This window comes from Cetorhinus maximus, chromosome 3, assembly GCF_964194155.1.
Source record: "Cetorhinus maximus chromosome 3, sCetMax3.hap1.1, whole genome shotgun sequence".
Taxonomy (NCBI): Eukaryota; Metazoa; Chordata; class Chondrichthyes; order Lamniformes; family Cetorhinidae; genus Cetorhinus; species Cetorhinus maximus.
This window is the reverse complement of record NC_135881.1, coordinates 107982854-107999022: the sequence shown is the minus strand read 5'-3', so window position 1 is coordinate 107999022 and position 16169 is coordinate 107982854. Positions and strand designations below refer to the sequence as shown.

At 43.3% G+C, this 16169-nt stretch overlaps 1 protein-coding gene across 10 annotated transcripts in view; it reads right to left on the bottom strand.

Annotated features, from left to right (window-relative positions):
* phf14 (PHD finger protein 14) overlaps positions 1 to 16169 on the bottom strand; it is a 313616-nt gene that overhangs the window by 165570 nt on the left and 131877 nt on the right. For 7 of the 10 annotated variants that reach the window (XR_013576193.1, XR_013576194.1, XM_078538816.1 and 4 more), the window contains 3 exons: positions 15607 to 15702; positions 13955 to 14058; positions 5643 to 5774 (listed from right to left, as the gene is read on the bottom strand). Coding sequence is in view for 8 of the 10 variants with exons in the window: in XM_078538816.1 (XP_078394942.1) it covers positions 5643 to 5774; positions 13955 to 14058; positions 15607 to 15702 (332 nt within the window). In the remaining 2 variants the exon portion in view is untranslated. The remainder of the gene's footprint in view (positions 1 to 5642; positions 5775 to 13954; positions 14059 to 15606; positions 15703 to 16169) is intronic. The other 3 variants (XM_078538818.1, XM_078538819.1, XM_078538823.1) reach the window with 1 other exon arrangement.

The window sequence follows — 16169 nt, the reverse complement described above, 5'->3', positions numbered from 1 at the left end:
TAAGTTCCCCCCTGCACATTCAATACTCCTCTTGGGCTCCCGCTGTTTTGAGCCCTCGGTATCTGCCATAGCCCTCTCTTTTTTTCTTTATCCAATCCTGTATATCCCTCGACATCCAGGGTTCCCTGGATTTGTTGGTCCCGCCCTTTGTCTTTATTGGAATATGTTGGCCCTGTACTCTCTCTATTTCCTTCTTGAATGAGTCCCACTGCTCTGACGCAGATTTACCTAAAAGTAGCTGCTCCCAGTCCACTCTGGCCAAATCATATCTGATCTTATTAAAATCAGCCTTCCCCCGCATTAGAACTCTGATTTCTGGCCCACCCTTATCCTTTCCCATAGCAACCTTGAATCTAACGGAGTTATGATCATTATCTGCAAAATGCCTATAGTACACTCCAGCAATGTGACTGCTCCTTATTTGTTTTTCAGTTCTATCCATATGGTTTCAGTTGAGGAGCCTTCTAAGATGTCATCCCTCCTTACTGCTGTAATTGATCCCTTTATCAATATTGCGATAACCCCTCCTCTTTCACCTCCTTCGCTGTCTCGCCTGAAGACCCTATATCCTGAAATATTGGGCTGCCAATCCTGCCCCTCTCTCAACCATGTCTCTCTGACAGCAACGACATCATACTTCCATGTGTTAATTTGTGCCCTCAACTCATCTGCCTTATTCATCAGACTCCTTGCATTAAAATAAAATAAACTAAAATAAATCCAACCTTGCCAAACTCCCTTGTGCCTTAATTGGCCTATAATTTCTATGCCTTCCACACTCACTTGCTCTCTCTTCTAATTTTGGCTGTGCATCTCCCCATTGCTGAACCTCCTCTCAGGATCCCATCCCCTGGCAAATTAGTTTAAACCCTCCCCAACAGCACTAGCAAATCCCCCCACAAGGATGTTGGTCCCATTCCGGTTCAGGTGCAGCCTGTCCGCCTTGTACATGTCCCACCACCCCTAGAAGCGGTCCCAATATCCCAGAAATCTCAAGCCCTCCCTCCTGCACCATCTCTCCAGCCACACATTCATCTTGACTAATCTCCTATTTCTATACTCACTAGCGCATGGCACCGGAAGTAATCCAGATATCACTACCTTTCAGTTTTTTTTTTAATCTGTTTCTTAGCTCCCTAAATTCTGCTTGCAGGACCTCATCCATCTTTCTACCTATGTCGTTGGTACCAATATGTACCATGGTCTCTGTCTGTTTGCCCTCCGCCTTTAGAATGCTCTGCAGCCATTCAGTGATATCCTTGACCCTGGCACCAGGGAAGCAACATACCATCCTGGAGCCACGTCCACAGCTGCAGAAACGCCTGTCTGTTCCCCTTACTATCGAGTCTCCTACCACTATTGCTCTTCCCCTCTTTTTCCTCCCCCACTCCCCATCGTGCAGCTGAGCCACTCACAGTGCCATGAGCGTGGCTGCACTCCCCAGAGGAACCGTCACTCTCACTGTTTTCCAACACAGAAAAACGGTCTAAAACATGCTATCCACGAAGCTCTCAGCCTTGCGGATGCACCTCAGTGCCTCCAGCTGCCGCTCAAGCTTCAAAACTCAGAGCTCATGTAGCTGCAGATGGTGGCACTTCCTGCACACGTGATCAGTCAAAGAGCAAGGAATGTCTAGGACTTCCCACATGTTGCAGGCGGTACATAACTGAGCTGCCCTGCCATGCCTCTAGTTGAAAAAAAAACCTTACTTTAAGTTAAATACAGTAAAAAAAAAGGTAAAAAAAATAGAAACTAGAACCCTTACCTTTCCTTAGCTTAATCTAGTTTAAACTGGAGAAAAAAAACTGGAAAAAAACACTTACCCACTACTCAACAATCAGCTTTCACCTTTGTGCTGACATCACTTTTTGAAGCTTCCCTGCACTTGCACTGGTTCTGATCTCTCTGCCACTCTCTCGCACTGTCTTGTGATGTCACTGTTGTTTTCTTTTGGAAAGATGTCACTCTTGTTATTTTCAACAAGAACTGACTGCAGGGCACCCTTCCCAGACTGCTTCACCACGATGCTGACTGCAGGACACTCTTCCCAGACTGCTTCACCGTGATGCTGACTGCAGGACACTCTTCCCAGACTGCTTCACCGTGATGCTGGCTGCGTGATACTCTTCCCAGACTGCTTCACTGTGATGCTGACTGCAGGACACTCTTCCCAGACTGCTTCACCGTGATTCTGACTGCAGCGCTTCCCAGACTGCTTCACCATGATGCTAACTGCAGGACACTCTTCCCAGGTTGCTTCACCATGATGCTGGCTGTCGGACACTCTTCCCAGACTGCTTCACTGTGATGCTGACTGCAGGACACTCTTCCCAGTGGGTCAGGCAGCATCAGTAGACAGAGAAACTGAGCGAGTGTTTCAGGCCGATGACCTTTCATCAGAACTGGGAAAGGTTAGAAATGTAATAGGTTTTAGGCAAGTGAAAGGGGGAAGGTGGAAGAAGAACAAAAGGGAAGTTAGTGATTGGCTGGGACAGAAGGGTTTTGATGAAGGGTCATCGATCTGAAACATTAACTGTTTCTCTCTTCACAAATACTGCCAACCTCAACATTTTCAGCTTTTGCTGCTTTTATTTCAAATTTCCAGCATCCGTAGTATTTTATTTTTATCCAAGAATCCATGATGCTGAGCCAGCTACTTGTGGATGTGACGATTCATGTCTGCCATTGAACATCTGTGATCAGAACTTGGGCCCAAAAAAGGTCAAGACCAGAGAACACCAAAGGGAGATCAAGGTCAGGCTGTGACATATTTGCAATATTAATGCTGGTGAGTGAAGAATGTGGTGGTATTGAATGCAAAATCTACATTAAAAGCCTGTACATTTTTGGTCTAGATTGTAATAATTATAGTTTGCACAATGTTGAAAATTACATTATGCAAAGGGAAGATATTTGAAGGGAGTAATTTTCTTATAAAACTTCTAATTAATCTTGAGGATCATGGCAAATCTACTAAATCTCTCGAATCTTCTCTGGCAAATTGGGGGATGAGTTTTTTTTGGACAAAATAATGAATACATCAAACAATGCCCTTACTACAATCGTAATTCATTTGCAGACATTAAGATCTTAGAGAAGTGCATGACAGTAGATGGTATGGAAATGCGGATGGAAAATGTAAATCCAATTTTTTTTTAAATTATGAGATGTAGGTGTTGCTGGCAAGGCCAGCGTTTATTGCCCATTCCAAATTGTCCTCGAGAAGGTGGTGGTGAGCTGCCTTCTTGAACTGCTGCAGTCCATCTGCTGTAGGTACACCCACTGTGCTGTTAGGGAGGGAGCTCCAGGATTCTCCCTATGCGACAGTGAAGGAATGGCGATATAGGTCAGGATGGTGAGTGGCTTGGGTAGGAACTCCCAGGTGGCAGTGCTCCCATCTATCTGCTGCCGTTGTTCTTCTAGATGGTAGCAGTCGTGGGTTTGGAAGGTGCTGCCTAAAGAGCCTTGGTGAATTCCTGCAGTGATTCTTGTAGATGGTACATACTGCTGCCACTGTGGTTTGACGGTGGAGGGAGTGAATATTTGTGGATGAGGCGCCAATCAAGTGGGCTGCTTTGTCCTGGATGGTGTCAAGCTTCGTGAGTGTTGTTGCAACAGCGCTCATCCAGGCAAGTATTCCATCACACTCCTGAATTTTGCCTTGTGGATGATGGGACAGGCTTTGGGAACTCAGGTGAGTTACTTGCTGCAGGATTCCTATTTTATATGGCTAGTCCAGTTCAATTTCTGGAAAATGGTAACCCCCAGGATGTTGATAGTGTGGGATTCAGCAATAGTAACGCCATTGAATGTCAAGGGGCAATGGTTAGATTCTCTCTTGTTGGAGACTGTCATTGCCTGGCACTTGTGTGACGCAAATATTACTTACCTCATGTCAGCCCAAGCCTGGATGTTGTCCAGGTCTTACTGCATTTGGGCATGGGCTGCGTCAGTGTCTGAGGAATCACGAATGGTGCTGCTCATGAGCAAGCATCCCACTTCTGACCTTATGATGGAAGGTCATTGATGAAACAGCTGAAGATGGTTGGACCTAGGACACCACCCTGAGGAGCTCCTGCAGTGAAGCCTAGAACTGAGATGATTGAATTCCAACAACCACAACCATCTTCCTTTGTGCTAGGTGTGACTCCAACCAGTGAAGAGTTTTCCCCTGATCCCCATTTATTTAGTTTTGCTAGGGCTTCCTGATGCCACACTTGGTCAAATGCTGCCTTGATATCAAGGGTGGTCACTCTGAAACTCACCTTTGGAGTTCAGCTCTTTTGTCCATGTTTGAATCAAAGCTGTAATGAGGTCAGAAGTTGAGTGATCCTGGCAGAATGCAAATTGAGCATTAGTGAGCAGTTAAGTTAAACTCAGTGGAACATAAGTTCAACTTAATGAAAGATAACATTGGAATTGATAGAAGTAAATTCTTCATGTATAAATCAACACTTCAACTGGACTTCTCAGTGGAGTGATGGAGGCAAAGAGCCTGGATGCATTTAAGAAATAATAGTATGCTGTATTGAGAGAACTGTGTAGAGCTTGTGTATGAATGAACTAATCTGGACCAAATCATCTTCTTCATATGTAATAATCTTGTGATCTTCTGAGCTCCCATTAACAGCTTTTCCTTCTTTGAGGTAACACTTAGTGGCCAAGCAAGGAAATGCTAATACCTGTGCAATCAGAGCTGGGAAGATGAAGTAATGGTCAAACATGGCCCACTGGGTTGTGAATTCAGCGCACTGCCGCTTAAGCTAATAGACCACTCCAACAGATTTTCATTCCCTGTTTGAGAGAGGGTGAGAGAGAGAGACAGAGGGATAGGGAGAAAGAGAGTTTAAGACTTGCATTTATGTAGCACCTTTCATGGCCTCAGGGCATGCTAGAGCAACTCTCAGCCAATTAAGTACTTCTGAAATGTAGCCAGGCTTGTAATTTAAGAAACACGATTTGCACACAGCAAGCTCCTACAAAGAGTCAGATAACCTATTTTTGCGAAGTTGGTTGAGGGATATGTATTGGCCTGGACACCCAGGATAACTCTCCAGCTCTTCTTCAAAGTAGTATCATAGGATCTTCTAGGTACATCTGAGACACGAGATGGAGTCTTGGCTTAAGCTTCATCTAGAAGATAGCACCACTCAATACTGCAATGGAATGTCAGCTTAGATTTTTGTGTTCAAGTCTTGAGTGGGGATTGAACTCTTAACCTTCTGACTCAGAGGCAAGAGTGCTACTAACTGAGCCGCAGCTGACACTCTATGTAGTTCCAAATTTTTTTTTATATTCGTTCATGGGATATTAGTGTCGCTGGGTAAGCCAGCATTTATTGCCCATCCTAATTGCTCTTGAGAAGGTGGTCGTAAGCTAACTTCTGAACCACTGCAGTCCATGTGTTGTAGGGACACCCATAGTGCTGTTAGGAAGGAAATTCCAGGATTTTGACCCAACAACAGTGAAGGAACAGTGATACAGAAGGAACAGTGATACAGAAGTCAGGGTGGTGTGTGACTTGAAGGGGAACATGCAGGCGGTTGAGTTCTCATGTATCTTCTGCTCTCCTAGGTGGTAGAGATCACCAGTTTGGAAGGTGCTGTTGAAGGAATATCTACTTATCATTGAAGGATTCTTACCAGTAACTATTTTTTGTCTTCTTGGGCATCCTGGTGAGGGGTGGGTCCAGGCAGCCAAGATGGTAGTAGAGTTTGCAAGTGTCACACAGGACAAGAAGGTGCTGGTCATGATTCTTCTTACAAATTCCACAACTGCAAAATAAAAACATTTAATCGTAAAACATTAACTCGAATCAATCGAGCACCAATTTACCAGTATGTAAAGCCTTAATACTCAGCCAGTTGAAGAAGTGATAGAAGCTCCTGGGGAGTCCAAATACTCAGGCCATTAAAATGTTATGCACAAGTACAGAAAATAATCAAAAAAGCTAATGAAATGCTGGCCTTTATATCCCAAGGACTACAATACAAATGGATAGAAGTTAAACTACAATTATTCAAAACCTTGATTAGGTCGCATCTAAAGGACTGTGTTCAGTTCTGGACACCACTCATTAGGAAGATTATACTCACCTTAGAGGAAGTGCAGCATAATTTACCAAAATGATGCTTGGATTCGAAGAATTAAATAATGAGGCAAGATTACACAAGCTAGGATAGCATTCCCTTGATTTTAGACGGTTAAATGGTGGATTTGACCAAGGTTTTCAAAATATTAAGAGGAATAGGCAGGGTAGTGAAACTATTCCTGCTGGCTTGGGAGTCTAGGGAAAGGGATCATAGTCTAAAAAGTTAGAGTCATAAAAAGACATTTTTTGTCACAGCTTTTTGCCTTCCTCTCATCAGGACAATCACAAGAATACCAATGTCAGGGGAAGCAACAACTTTATACTGTATGAGAAGAGAGTGCTGATTGGTTGGCAAGTGGACTCTGGTTGGGAGAGGCACTACCATGGAGAATGCACCAGTTAATGGTGACTGACAGTTAACTGCCAAACATTGTTTGAAATTTAAAACAGGCAGCTCAAGTCTGATTGGTCAAGGCATTGTCCAGGGGATTGAACCAGTGAATGGCTATCACTTACTTTGTTTAGCTGAAACATGTGCAACGTGTTCTTTATGTCTGCAAAGAACAGGGCCCTGTGTATTAATATATGTGGCTGCCAGGACACACAAATGCACCACACTGCAAGCCCAACCGACAATCCTAAATTGGCTGTCAGCATAATTTTTAGCACAGAGGATTATTTAGCAAATGTTGTCCAATCGTGGAATCACATCTAATGTTGGACACTGTTGAGTTTTGCAAGCATGGACTGGTTGGGTACGGTCTGTACCTTGCCCGTTGAGAACAGTGGAAAGGACATGCTGTTTGATACGATCCACCAGTCTTTGGAATGTATGGCCTATACACCTAGACCACAGTACTCGTTTGTGAGATAGGCAGAATGTCTTTTTGGCTTGATGACAGCATCCTCTTAGCGGCGAATACCACTCATGTTGGTACTGCATAGTAGCAGCATGAAACAGCTAGCTTCACCTGATGTTAACATTTTTGAGATACCTTGCCCTTCCAGGGTAACCTGAGGTAGACTATGCACTTTTCAGGGCCGTAAATGACGGCCTCAGGCCCATTCATGAGTTTGCGCGATATACAAACCGCAATGATCTGATCAAGGTCACCATTATCCCACAGGCTGTCTTCAATGCACCCTATTTCAGCACCAAGCTTGCATGGTGAACAAATAGCTTGGGCCCTATTTATGAGGTTGCTGATAAGGCCAGTCTTAAAAGCACGTGGACTGTAAGAATCCCATCCCATAAATTGACCAGTGAAGGTTAGCTTGCGGTAGACCGTGATGGAGAACCCCACGGCAGATTTCTCAACTGGGCTGGGGTACGAAAGGGGGTTCATTTGACTGTTCCATTTCAAAGGTGAATTTGAGCGCAGGATGGAGCCCATTAAGACATGCAAGGGAATTATTACATGTTGCTACGGATTTAAATATAGCAAACGTATTATCCACATGTCGGAAATATGCAAGTGGTAGGAGGTTAGGTGTCATTCTATCGAAGACACATTTCTCATGGAGCTCAACAAAAATGTTTGCAAGACCTGGGCCTACAGGGGATCCTATGGCAAAATCATCTATTTGGGCATGCATGGTATTGTTAAAGCTGAACTCAAATGCGCGAGTTGCCAGTGTCGACTGAAGATGCTGAATCCTTGAAAGTGCGCCTTGATATAGCGCAAACTCAGCAACGGGCAGAGTGCAGTTTGGAGGAGGTGATATCCAAAATATAGGATGCACAGGCAGAGGATCAGCTTTCAGCACATGATATTTTTATTACTGTGCTATTGGGATGCTGTGCTGAGTGAATGTATTTGGGATATATTGTAATTCTCGTGTTGGTGCAAAAGTTAGGCATCCTCAAGTTAATTCAAAAATGAAAGAATTTTAGCTAGGTGCCAATAAAATCACTGGGAATAACCTACTATCCTCAACCTGGCTCAGCTTCGTGATTTTTTTTCTCACACGGAGTTTGCCCAAATCACATCTGGGCAGTACAAATAAATCAGGAAAAATGGCATTCACCATTTTGAAAAAAATTATTCATTCACGGACATGGCTACAGGTGTCAAAACCAGCATTTATTGCCCACTCCAAATTGTCCTCAAAAAGGTTCTGGTGAGACAACTTGTTGAACCACTGCAGGACATGTGGTGAAGGTACTCCCACAGTAATGGTAAGGAGTTCCAGGATTTGGACGATAAAGGAATAGCAAATTATTTAAGTCAAGATGGTGCATGATTTAGAGGGCAACTTGGAGGTGGTAGTGCCCCCAGTTCGAATGCACCTGATGCCCTTGCCCTTCTAGGCAGCAGAATTTGCAGGTTTGGGAGGTACTGCCAAAGAAACCTTGGCAGGTTGCCACAGTGCATCTTGTAGATGGCACACACTGCAGCTACATTGTGCTGATAGTAGAGGGAATGAATGCTTAAGGTGCTATATCAAGATCAAACAAGTGGGGTGCTTTAACAAAACCCGAAAATGTTGGAAATACTCAGCAGGTCTGGCAGCATCTGTGAAGAGAGAAAAACAAAGTTAAAGATTCAGGTCGTGATCTTTCATCAGAAATGAGTTGCATTGTCTTGGATGGTAACGAGTTTCTTGACTGCTGTTGGAGCTGCACTCGCCCAAGCAAGTGAAAAGTGTTCTATTATTTCTGGAAGGGCTTTGGGGAGTTAGGTGGTGAGTCATTCACTGCAGAATACCCAGGTTCTGACCAGCTGTCGCAGCCACAGTAGTTGTGTGGCTTCGCCAAATTATTTTTCGGGTCAATGGTAACTCTCCAGGACACTAGTGGTGGGACATTTGACAATGGTAATGATATTGAATATCATTGAATGGTTAGACTCTCTCTGTTTGAGATGCTCATTGTCTGGCATTTGTGTGGCACTCACCACTTATCAGCCCGACTGAAAGACGCCCAGATTTAGAAGCAGTCCTTGCCTGCAGGCAGCATTATCTTGAGGAATTGAGAACAGAACTGAACAGTGCACAATCAGCTGCGAACATCCTCACTTCTAACCTTATTATGGAGGGAGGAACATTATAATGAAGCAGCTAACAATGGTTGGGCCTAGGGCACTACCCTAAAGAACTCCTGTGAAATGTCCTGAGGCTGAGGTGATCGGCCTCCAAAAACCACAACCACTTTTCTTTTAGCTAGGTGTGACTCCAACCAGTATAGAGTTTTTCCCGATTCCCACGGACTTCAATTTTGCTAAGGCTCCTTAGTGCCACACTAGATCAAATGCTACCATGATGTCAAAGGCAATGGAAGTCACTCTCAACAAAAGTACATCAGCAAAATACTGCAGATGTTGGAAATCTGAAATAAAAATAGAAAATGATGGAAATACTCAGCGTTAGGCAACATCTGTGGAGAGAAACAGAGTTAGCATTTCAGGTCAATGACCCTCCATCAGAACTGAGGAAAGAAAGAAATGCAATAGGTTATGAGCAATTTGAAAACAGGCAGGAAGGAGGAAGAACAAAAGATAAGTTCCGTGAAAGGGCAGAGGGCAGGAGAGATTAAACGACAAAAGGTTCCATGACACAAAAGCTGAAAGATGTGGTAAATGGGTAAAGGATGCCATCCAAATGCAAAATAAATGAATAAAGAAACCAGAAAACACTGAACCAGCATAAAAAAGAAACAAAATGGAGGCAGGGGTTATGATCTAAAATTGTTTAACTCAATGTTGAGTCTGGAAGGCTATAGAATGTGGAGTCGAAAATTGAGTGCTGTCCCTCAAGCTTTTGCTGAGCTCCGTTGGAATACAATAGCAGGCCAAGGACAGAAAGATCAGAGTGGTTGCATGGTGGAGAATTGAAATCACAAGTGACAGGAAGCTCAGGGTCACGCATGTGGACTGAATGGAGATGGTCATCCAATCTATGTTTGGTCTTTCCAATGGAGAGGAGGCCACATGGTGAGCAGAAAATACAATACACTAAATTGAAAGAAAAAAATTGCTGTTTCTCTTAGCATATGGGGCTTTGGCAGGTGAGGAGGTAGAAGGTAAAAGTGCAGGCGTTGCATCTTCAACACTTACATGGAAAGGTGCCATGGGAGAGTGAGGGGCCGTTGGGGATGACGGAGGAGTGGACCAGGGTGTCACAGAGGGACAAACCTTTCAGAATAACGTAAGGGGAGGGGGGAAGAAGATTCATTTGGTGGTGACATCGTGCTGCAGGAAATGGCAGAGAATGATCCGTTGAAGACAGAGGCTGGTGGGGTAGAAGGTGAAGGTAGTTTGGGGGTGGGGGAGGGGAAGGGGCGATAGCAGGTGCGTAAAATAGATCAGACATGGTGGAGAAACCGGGAGAAAAGAATGAAGTCCTTACAGGAAGCGGGGTGTGAGAAACTATTGTCAAGGGAGCTGTGAACTTGTAGTGAATTGATAGCTTACCCCCAGAAAAGGAGATAGAGAAGCCAAGGAAGGGAAGAGAAGTATCAAAGATGGAATGTGTGAAGCTGAGAGAAGGGTGGAAATTGGATACAAAGTCAATTAAATTATCCAGTTCAGGACGAGAGCAGGAAGTGGCACCGATCCAATCGTCAATACACAAAAAAAGAAATGGAGAATAAGGAATGCTCTACATATTTCACAAAGACAAGTAAAGCTCACACCACGGGTTACCCATAGCAACATCTTTTATTTGGAGGAAATGAATGGAAATAAGTGAAAGAGAAATTGTTCAATTTGAGAAGAAGTTCAGCCAAGTGGAGGGGAGTGGTGGTCGATGGGGACTGGTTAGGCCTCCATTTAAGGAAGAAACAGAGAGCCCTCAGACCATACTGGTGGGAGAATGGACGTCTAAAGGGATTGGACGCCCATGGTGAAGAGTTGCTCTCTTTTTACGTTTGGAATTCAGCTCATCCACTGACTAAAGATGGTTGTAAACACTTCAGCCTTGTTTTTTTGCACTGGTTTGCCCTTGTCCTTTGAGGTGGTAGTGGTCGTGGGTTTGTAAGGTGCTGTCGAAGGAGCCTTGGTGAATTCTTGCAGTGCATCTTGTAGCTGGTGCACACTGCTGCTATTGTGCGTCGGTGGTGGAGGGAGTGAATGTTTGTGGATGTGGTACCAATCAGATGCACTGCAGGAATTCATCAAGGCTCCTTAGACCGCACACCTTCCAAACCCACAACCACTACCATCTAGAAGGACAAGGGTAGCAGATAGATAGGAACACCACCACTTGGAAGTTCCCCTCCAAGTCACACACCATCCTGACTTGGAAATATATCGCCGTTCCTTCACTGTCGCTGGGTCAAAATCGTGGAACTTCCTTTCTAACAACATTGTGGGCGTACCTACTGCAGCAGTTCAAGAAGGTAGCTCACCGCCACCTTCTCAAGGGAACTAGGGATGGGCATTAAATGCTGGCCGAGCCAACGAAGCCCACACCCTATGAATGAATACAAAAAAGTAAAGTGAGGGATACTGCCAGGCCATCTAGTTAAACATTGTGGTGGAATACAATTCTGCTGTTGCTGAACTGAGTTGAGATCTGTTCTGTGTCTATCACATTTAGCACGGTGTTAGTGTCTTACAACACAATATAGCATGTCCTCAGTATGAAGGTAGAATTTTGTCTTCACCTATACAGTCCTGGACAGAAAATCAGTTTACATGTATAAATAATGTTTCTACCAAAGTCATAGTAGCAGAGCAAGAAGCTCTGAGAAAGTCTACTTCCCACGTGTTTGCAAATACGTACAGCATGGAACAGCAAATTCAGTATTTTAGTAAACATAATTTAGAAATGCCTCCTTAGATTAGAATACAGTCCACTACAATGCAGAGCATGGTTGTTGAGTACTTTTTTTAACACGACTAGTTAGCAAAAAGTGCAACGCTATGGCGTAGTAGCATGTGGATTCATGCCTCATCTTTCCTCAGCTGCTGAGTACATTAGCACATTGTTGTCATATAATGTGTGAAGTTTAGGTGGGAGAGGGATGTCACTATATGTTACTCCAAAGTACCATTGACAGAGACTGGGAATGTGTCTCTAACCTGCTGTTTTAATCAGGGCGGTACATTTCATACCTTAAAAGTAAAAAATATGAAAAAATGACATTTCAAAGAAACCTAAAGAGTTCAGCATAAATTAGCTGCACGTAATATTAATATCGCACTATCAAGCAAAACTGGAGTCAATGGGAATCATGGAGAAAGCTCTCCGCTGGTCGGAGTCATACCTAGCACAAAGGGAGATGGTTGCGCTTGTTGGAGGTCAGTCATCTCAGTTCCATGACACCACTGCAGGAGTTCCTCAAGATAATGTCCTAGCCCCAACCATCTTCAGCTGCTTCAACAATGACCTACCTTCCATCATAAGGTCAGAAGTGGGGATGTTCACTGATGATTGCACAATGGTCAGCACCATTCGTGACTCCTCAGATACAGAAGCAGTCCATGTTCAAAAGCAGCAAAGCCTAGATAATGTCGAGGTTTGGGCTGACAAGCGCTAAGTAACATTTATGCCACACAAATGCCAGGCAATGACCATCTCCAACAAGAGAAAATCTAACCATCACCCCTTGATATTCAATGATATTACCATTGCTGAACCCCCCGCTATCAACATATTGGGGGTTACCTTTGATCAGAAACTGAACTGGACGAGTCATATAAATATTATGACTCCAAGAGCAGGTCTGATGCTAGGAATCCTGCAGTGAGTAACTCACCTCCTGACTCCCCAAAGCCTATCGACCATCTACAAGGCACAAGTCAAGAGTGTGATGGAGCCTTCTTCACTTACCTGAATGAATGCAGCTCCAAAAACACTCAAGAAGTTTGACACCATCCAGGACAAAGCAGCTCACTTGATTGGCAACCCTTCCGCAAACAGGCACACCCTCCACCGCCGACGCACAGTGGCAGCAGTGTGTACCATCGACACGATGCACTGCAGGGACTCACCAAGGCTCCTTAGAGAGCACCTTCCAAATCCACAACTGCAACCGACACACATTAGCAGCAGTGTGTACCATCTATAAGATGCACGGCAGCAACTCATCAGGGCTTCTTAGACCGCACACCTTCCAAACCCACAACCACTACCGTCTAGAAGGACAAGGGCAACAGGTAGATCGAACCCCACCACCTGGAAGTTCCCCTCCAAGTCACTCACCAACCTGACTTGGAAAAATATCTTATCACCGTTCCTTCAATGTCGCTGGTCAAAATCCTGGAACTCCCGTCCTAACAGCACTGTGGGTGTACTGACACCACATGGGCAGCAGCGGTTCAAGAAGGCAGCTCACCACCACCTTCTCAAGTGCAACTGGGGATAGACAATAAATACTGGCCCAGCCAGCGAAGCTCACATCCAGTGAATGAAAAAAAAAATCTAGAAAGGCAAGGGCAGCAGACACATGGGAACAACACCACCTGGAAATTCCCCTCCAAGCTACTCACCACCCTGACTTGGAAATATATCACCATTCCTTCACTGTCACTGGGTCAAAACCCTGAGACTCCCTCCCTAACAGCACTGTGGGTGTACCTACACTACATGGACTGCTGCAGTTCAAGAAGGCTGCTCACCACCACCTTTTCAAGGGCAATTAGGGATGGAGATTAGGCAATAAATGCTGGCCTAGCCAGCAATGCCCACATCCCATGAATGAATAAAAGAAAACCACTGATTCCAAGACAAGAAAGGTACACGTATCAGAGTAGCAGCCACAATCTTGCACATTTTAAATCAAAGCATTGTTTAAATATATATTAAAAAAAGGCCACTTTCCTGGATGTGGGAATGGACATGCAGAATTAATTTAACCAATTACATAAGCTAGACGGACTCTAATGTGCCTATAAAATTGATTAACTATTTTCTCATTACCTGTACAATACTGCTGGAGGTGCTAATGATTTCAAAGTTCCTCCATCCTTCTTACTTGGTCGTCGTTCCTTGGGAGTACGCAGAATCACAGGGAAATTCAATTTCTGTTAATTTAGAGATATTTTCAAAAACAGAATATAGGACAAGGAGACAAGTAGTAAATAATCAAAAACTGAGCACTGTAGCAGGAAGCTTAACAGTCTCTTTAGCATTTCCTTTTAGATGCACTACGTTTTAAATTCTGGAGAGCACGGGGGTTTTAAATCAAATTTAAAACAACAGTTTACATAAAAGCAACATAGAAAAGCTTTACAGAATACTGATTTCCACAAGTTTTCAAAGTGACAGACAAGGAAATGGTTACTTTATGTTGGGAAAAACACCACCCTTGACAAAAGAATATTGAAGCAGTTTATTTTTCACTGCAACCAAATACATCGGTGCTCCATAGGTTAATTAGAAAAGTTATCTTATTGGACCAAACTCCCCACAAAACAGACAAGATTCTCTTTGGGTTTCCACTAATCTGCAGCATGCTCGCTTCCCAGACAGCAACCATCTATCAAAGTCATTTCACAGTGGCCCTGTGGGCCTGCATCTGTTCAGCCAACTGGAAAAAAGTGTCATGCAAGCTGTGTAAATGAATCCTGCTGTTGCCGGTTTTATTGCATGCAGTTGGAAATGTATTAGCAAGTCTCGTTGCCACTTATGCTGTGCTATTTTCTGATTTGGCATTCGGTACCAAAACTAAGATATTGCAGTTGATAAGCAAAGCCCATTTTAAGCATCACAACTGGCATCCAATTGCATTAGGGTTTTCAGTTTCACAAAGCAACCACAGCACCATTTTTGTCAGTTTTAGTTGAGAATGCACACATTGTTCTTGCTAATGGCTGCGCCCACCGCCACCCCCCTCAACCCAGCAAATAAAATCACCATTCAAAAATGCAGAGGATAAAAGATTTTATTCCAAAGAGTTTTTAATACTTGATCTATCTGCTCTGCATACACTTTTGTAATTAAGTTTTATGTCCTATTTTGATTTATTTAGATATTATCTTGTGTGCATTGATAGTAATGCTATTCGCTCAGCAACCCTCCCAAAAATAGTTTTACCAATTAGAAGCTGAGAGAAGAAATTCCTTTCTCCCCAAAAGAAATGATAAATCATGCCGCCAAATTATAATTGCACATTACGTCACAACTGTCTGTCACTAATGAAACTGCCGAGCAGAATTTAATCAGTATTAATTTTATCCAAGAAGCTGCTTTTCTTACTCGAAACAAGATGGTTAAAATTATTAGATCTTTATTTAGCTTATAAGACATTAGTTCTGCCCAGCTTTGTAATAGTGTACAATTGAAAAACAAAATGCAGTGGTGTTGGGTGGGGGTGTCAGGTCAATCACACATGACAGGTCAATCAATTACTGCAAATGGAAAGAAATAAGTACATTCTGCAAACAAGATAGCTATTATAACTTCCAAACAAACCTAAAAGAACCTTGCAGGTGGCATGGCTGCAAGTTCATTTCAATCAGAAATCATTACCCCCAGAGTACTGTTGATTAAATAGAAATTTTTCAGGCATTAAATTGTGAAGGGGTGCAACATGGGTTAATGCAGCCATTCAGCAGATTGCATCTACTAACCTGCCCAACAATGTTACTGAGCGTACTCCACAGTGTCTGGCCTTCTCGACGTAATTTACCATTCATATTTCGCAGGTTTTCTAAAGATTCAAACAACTGGATAGCAGAGGAAATATATATAAGCAATGAAAATAAAGTGCAAGATATTAAAACAAAAAAAATTACATTTATCATTCCAGGCCTGTCATTTTGTTTTTCTGTCTATAGGAGGCACTCTAAACTTACAAGTTCACAATGTCTCGGAAAGCAGAAAACACATGCAAGCTATTAAAAAAAATCTTAACAGTAAATTCCTCAAGGGGTCAGCAACAGAATGGGTGGGGGGAGTCGAGAAACAAAAATGTGCTGCTGGTCAGGGCAACTCTGAAGTGATGCAAAAATAAGAATAAGGAATTCATTGGGAGAATTAAATCAATTTTAATTCTATACCACACTGATGTATAAATAGGACAAATTTCTTTTGAAGTGAAAAAACAATTTTAAGTCAGGAGTGCAGACAATAAACGCAATTCCTGTTTACCCCACCATAGAGCAACTCATATGTACTAATCCCAGAATGTAAT